The sequence below is a fragment of the Phalacrocorax aristotelis genome, chromosome 31, assembly GCF_949628215.1.
Source record: "Phalacrocorax aristotelis chromosome 31, bGulAri2.1, whole genome shotgun sequence".
NCBI lineage: Eukaryota > Metazoa > Chordata > Aves > Suliformes > Phalacrocoracidae > Phalacrocorax > Phalacrocorax aristotelis.
The window spans coordinates 1889-7500 of record NC_134306.1 but is presented as its reverse complement, the minus strand read 5'-3'; the positions used below and the strand labels follow the sequence as shown (position 1 = coordinate 7500).

Below are 5612 nucleotides of genomic sequence, written 5' to 3'. Positions count from 1 at the left end.
CATCACCCAACCAACCATCCCATCACCCAACCAGCCATCCCTTGATCCAACCAACCATCCCATCACCCAACCAACCATCCCATCACCCAACCAACCATCCCATCACCCAACCAACCACTCCAACACCAACAACTAACCTCTTGGGGGAAGATGCCAAGGCCCACCTGGCATGGTAGCACTCACCTGAGAGGAAGGTGATCTCGCTGAAGAGCATCCACTCCCCAGCGAAGAAGAAGTGACACTGGATGAAGCGGGCCTGGCGCCCTCCCAGAGGCACGGTGACCGAACGGGCGCTGGGGTCCTTGACCCCCCCAGCCAGGCTGTGGGTGGCCGGGGTGGGCTCCCAGGCCGTGGCCAGGCTCCTCTTGAAGCGGCACTCCACCTCCCCGAAGATGCTCACCCCCCGCGTGTGCATGTTGTTGCAATGAACCTGAGGGGGTGATGGGTGTTGGCCACCATCCCATAATGCCCTGGGGCAGATGGGGTGGGTGGGGCGCTAAGCCAAAGGGTCTCCAATGGGAAGTTCCAGACCTTAAGGTGGGGTTGACATGGTGGCCCCTCATGGACCCATGCCGTGACCGACCAATCCCACAATTCCCTGGGGCAGACCCCTCACCCAAACCCCCACGATGCCCTGGGCCACCCCATTGCCCACCATCCCCTATTCCCCAGCCCCCCCCCCCCCAATGCCCTAGGGCACCCCTTTTCCCACCCTCCCACCACACCCCGGCCCCCACCCCGCACTTTCCCAGCATGCCACGGGGCACCTGCATGGCACGGAAAGCCCGGAGACCCTCAAATTCAAACTCCAGCTCCAGGTGGGGTTGGGGGCCGGGGGGCCGACGCCATCCCACGTAGTCATAGCCCGGCCAAAGGCGTCGCTCGCGGGTCCTCACGAAGTCATCCAACCCCAGCACCCCGTCCGTCAGCTGACCCAGCCCCCCAAACTGCAACCTGGCGGGGGCGGGGGGGGACACACGACCCACCTGGGTGCCTGGGTTCCCCCATCTCACCCACCTGGGAACCGCCCCCGTGGGATCTAGGGCACAATTTGGGGGCAATCAGGGCTGTTTTGGGGATGGTTGGGAATACTGGGGCCAACCGGGGCCAGATGGGGTGGTTTGGGGACAGCCTGAGGATCTTTTGGGACAGTGCGTGACAATCTGGGGCTGTTTGGGGCCAGCAGGTGACAATTTGGGGACAGTTTGGGCTGTTTGGGGACAGTTGGGGACAGCAGGGAACAATTTGGGGCTGCTTTGAGCCACTGGTTGACCATCTGGGGACACTTCGGGGTCATTTAGGGACAGTGGTGGACAGTCAGAGATGATTTGGGGACAGTTGGAGCTGTTTTGGAGATGTTTGGGACGGCCAAGGGCAGTTTGGGGACAGCTGGGGATGGTTTGGGGACACTTGGAGACAGTTTGAGGGACCCTTCGGGACATCTGGGGAGGTCCAGGGACAGGCTAGGCAGAGTTTGGGGACACTTGGGGAGAATCTGGGGACACTTGGGGATGGTTTGAGGACACTTGGGGATGGTTTGAGGACAACTGGGCCCAGTTTGGGAGGTCTTGGGGCTGGTTGGTACTAGTGACCCTTGGGGACAGCTGGGGACATGTGGGGACTCACGGGCCAGCGCTGTAGCCATCGTAGGTGGAGTCGTTGAGGACAACAGGCGCCGGGTCGAGGGTCATCACTTGTCCCCGCGGCGCCGTGTAGGACAGGAGCCCGGCTGGGGACAGGGGACATGTCACCATGGGGCCACCACAGGGGTGAAGGACATGGGGGTGGGGGGACCACCACCATGGGGACACCCCTGGGGTTTGCGATGGGGGTGGCACGGGGCGGGGGGGGGATGGGGTGGGATGGAGGTGACACGGAGTGACAGGGAGGTGCCGCGGGGGGACAGGGTGGTGACGGGGCGGGTGACAAGGTGCCGCTCACCGTCCCACGGGCAGCCGTAGAGCTCCAGGCGCAGGCAGACGCTCATGGCGCGGGGGGCCCGGGGGTAGACGCGCAGCGCCCGCGCCACGGGGGGCGGCGCCAGGTCCTTCAGCACCACCCCCTCGGGGTCCTCGTTACCCCCGATCACCTGCGTCACCGGGATCCGCTGGGATCCTTGGGGACACGGATCCCACCGCCGGGGACCTCCCCCGGTGACCCCATGGGATTCCCACCCAGCCCCAATGAGCCAGGGCAACCCATCCCCCCCGCCCCTCCCCGATCTCCCAAGGATCCCATTGTCCCCCAAGATCCCGCTGCCCTCCCAGGGATCCCCATGAATCCTCAGCGATCCCCATGATTCCCACCCCCCCCACCAGGATCCCAGTGTCCCCAGTGATCCCTGGGGATCCCCAGGGATCCCATTGCCTGCCCCGGATCTCCCAAGGATCCCATTGTCCCCTGAGATCCCGCTGACTTCCCAGTGATCCCCAGGAATCTCCCACGGATCCCGAGGGGTCCGACCTCCCCACTGGGATCCAAGTGTCTGCAGCGATACCTGGGGATCACCTGGGATCCCATTGGGCCCCCCCAGGATCTCCCAAGGATACTATTGCCTGTCGAGATCCCACTGCCCTCTCAGGGATGCCGAGGAATGTCCCCAAGATGTCCCCAAAGTCCACAATCACCTCAGCTCCCCAACACCCCCAACGTCCCCAAGACGTCCCCAAGGCCCCCTGTCACCTCAGCTCCCCAACACCCCCAACGTCCCCAAGATGTCCCCAAGGCCCCTGGTCACCCCAGCTCCCCAACACCCCCAACGTCCCCAAGATGTCCCCAAGGCCCCTGGTCACCTCAGCTCCCCAACACCCCCAACGTCCCCAAGATGTCCCCAAGGCCCCTGGTCACCTCAGCTCCCCAACACCCCCAACGTCCCCAAGATGTCCCCAAGGCCCCTGGTCACCTCAGCTCCCCAACACCCCCAACGTCCCCAAGATGTCCCCAAGGCCCCCTGTCACCTCAGCTCCCCAACACCCCCAATGTCCCCAAGATGTCCCCAAGGCCCCCTGTCACCTCAGCTCCCCAACACCCCCAACGTCCCCAAGATGTCCCCAAGGCCCCTGGTCACCTCAGCTCCCCAACACCCCCAACGTCCCCAAGATGTCCCCAAGGCCCCCTGTCACCTCAGCTCCCCAACACCCCCAACGTCCCCAAGACGTCCCCAAGGCCCCCTGTCACCTCAGCTCCCCAACACCCCCAACGTCCCCAAGATGTCCCCAAGGCCCCTGGTCACCTCAGCTCCCCAACACCCCCAACGTCCCCAAGATGTCCCCAAGGCCCCTGGTCACCTCAGCTCCCCAACACCCCCAACGTCCCCAAGATGTCCCCAAGGCCCCTGGTCACCTCAGCTCCCCAACACCCCCAACGTCCCCAAGATGTCCCCAAGGCCCCTGGTCACCTCAGCTCCCCAACACCCCCAACGTCCCCAAGATGTCCCCAAGGCCCCCTGTCACCTCAGCTCCCCAACACCCCCAATGTCCCCAAGATGTCCCCAAGGCCCCCTGTCACCTCAGCTCCCCAACACCCCCAACGTCCCCAAGATGTCCCCAAGGCCCCCTGTCACCTCAGCTCCCCAACACCCCCAACGTCCCCAAGATGTCCCCAAGGCCCCCTGTCACCTCAGCTCCCCAACACCCCCAACGTCCCCAAGATGTCCCCAAGGCCCCTGGTCACCCCAGCTCCCCAACACCCCCAACGTCCCCAAGATGTCCCCAAGGCCCCTGGTCACCTCAGCTCCCCAACACCCCCAACGTCCCCAAGATGTCCCCAAGGCCCCCGGTCACCTCAGCTCCCCAACACCCCCAACGTCCCCAAGATGTCCCCAAGGCCCCCGGTCACCTCAGCTCCCCAACACCCCCAACGTCCCCAAGATGTCCCCAAGGCCCCCTGTCACCTCAGCTCCCCAACACCCCCAATGTCCCCAAGATGTCCCCAAGGCCCCTGGTCACCCCAGCTCCCCAACACCCCCAACGTCCCCAAGATGTCCCCAAGGCCCCTGGTCACCTCAGCTCCCCAACACCCCCAACGTCCCCAAGATGTCCCCAAGGCCCCTGGTCACCTCAGCTCCCCAACACCCCCAACGTCCCCAAGATGTCCCCAAGGCCCCCTGTCACCTCAGCTCCCCAACACCCCCAACGTCCCCAAGATGTCCCCAAGGCCCCTGGTCACCCCAGCTCCCCAACACCCCCAACGTCCCCAAGATGTCCCCAAGGCCCCTGGTCACCTCAGCTCCCCAACACCCCCAACGTCCCCAAGATGTCCCCAAGGCCCCTGGTCACCTCAGCTCCCCAACACCCCCAACGTCCCCAAGATGTCCCCAAGGCCCCCGGTCACCTCAGCTCCCCAACACCCCCAACGTCCCCAAGATGTCCCCAAGGCCCCCTGTCACCTCCGTGCCCCATCGGTCGCGCCAGCGCAGCCAGCGGTGCCGGTCACGGCTGTAGCGCAGCCGGTAGGCGCGGGCAAACTCCCTGCCGTGGCCACCGGCGTGACGTCCCTGTGTCCCCACGAGTGTCACCACGTGCAGCCGGCCCAGGTCCACCTCCAGGAACTCCTCTTCCTCCGGGAAAACGGGACCCGCGGGACACCAGGCGCCGTCCCCATCGCTGCGACCCAGCCTGGGGACACGGGGATGTCCTGGGGACACCTGGGGACACTCAGGGGACATGGGGACATCCTAGGGACACCCAGAGATGCCCAAGGACATGGGGACACCCAGGAACATGGGGACATCATGGGGACACCCACGGACACCCAGGGACATGGGGACAGCCATGGAATGTGGGGACATCATGGGGACACCCACAGACACCCAGGGACATGCGGACACCCAGGATCATGGGGACACCCAAGGGACACCCGGGGACACCCAAGGGACACCCAGGGACACCCAGGGACATGGGGACACCCAGGAACATGGGGACATCATGGGGACACCCACGGACACCCAGGGACATGGGGACACCCAAGGACATGGGGACACCCAAGGGACACCCGGGGACATGGGGACACCCAAGGGACACCCAGGGACATGGGGACACTCAGGGACATGGGACATCCTAGGGACACCCAGGGACATGAAGACATCATGGGGACACTCAAGGGTATGGGGACACCTGGGGAACATGGGGACACCCAGGGGACATGGGGACATCCAGGGACACCCACGGACATGGGGACACTCCAAGGACCTGGGGACACCCAGGGACAGAGGGACGTGGGGACACCCGGGGACCTGGGGACACCCAGGGACAGAGGGACGCAGGGACACGGGGGGACCCTGGGGGACACAGACCAGTGCTGGGAGGGGACACTGGCCCATACGGGGCTGCACGGGAACCCCTCGGCCACAGCGGGGGCGCGGGGACACCCTGGGGACACTGGGCGGCCCGGGGGGGAGTGCTGGTGCGTGCTGCTGCGTGCTGCTGCGTGCTGCTGCGTGTTGGTGCGTGCTGGTGCGTGCTGGTGCGTGCTGGTGCGTGCTGGTGCGTGTTGGTGCGTGCTGGTGCGTGCTGGTGCGTGCTGCTGCGTGCTGGTGCGTGCTGGTGCGTGCTGGTGCGTGTTGGTGCGTGCTGGTGCGTGCTGGTGCGTGCTGGTGCGTGTTGGTGCGTGCT

At 65.4% G+C, this 5612-nt stretch overlaps 1 protein-coding gene across 1 annotated transcript in view; it reads right to left on the bottom strand.

Moving 5' to 3' along the window:
* The window catches only part of LOC142049051 (epithelial discoidin domain-containing receptor 1-like), a 16451-nt gene extending 11630 nt beyond the window's left edge, over positions 1 to 4821 (bottom strand). Inside the window, 5 exon segments of the mRNA XM_075076432.1 lie at positions 184 to 430; positions 768 to 954; positions 1627 to 1729; positions 1942 to 2089; positions 4388 to 4821. Coding sequence (XP_074932533.1) covers positions 184 to 430; positions 768 to 954; positions 1627 to 1729; positions 1942 to 2089; positions 4388 to 4666 — 964 coding nt within the window. The 5' untranslated portion in view covers positions 4667 to 4821.
* Positions 4822 to 5612: the final 791 nt, after the last annotated feature.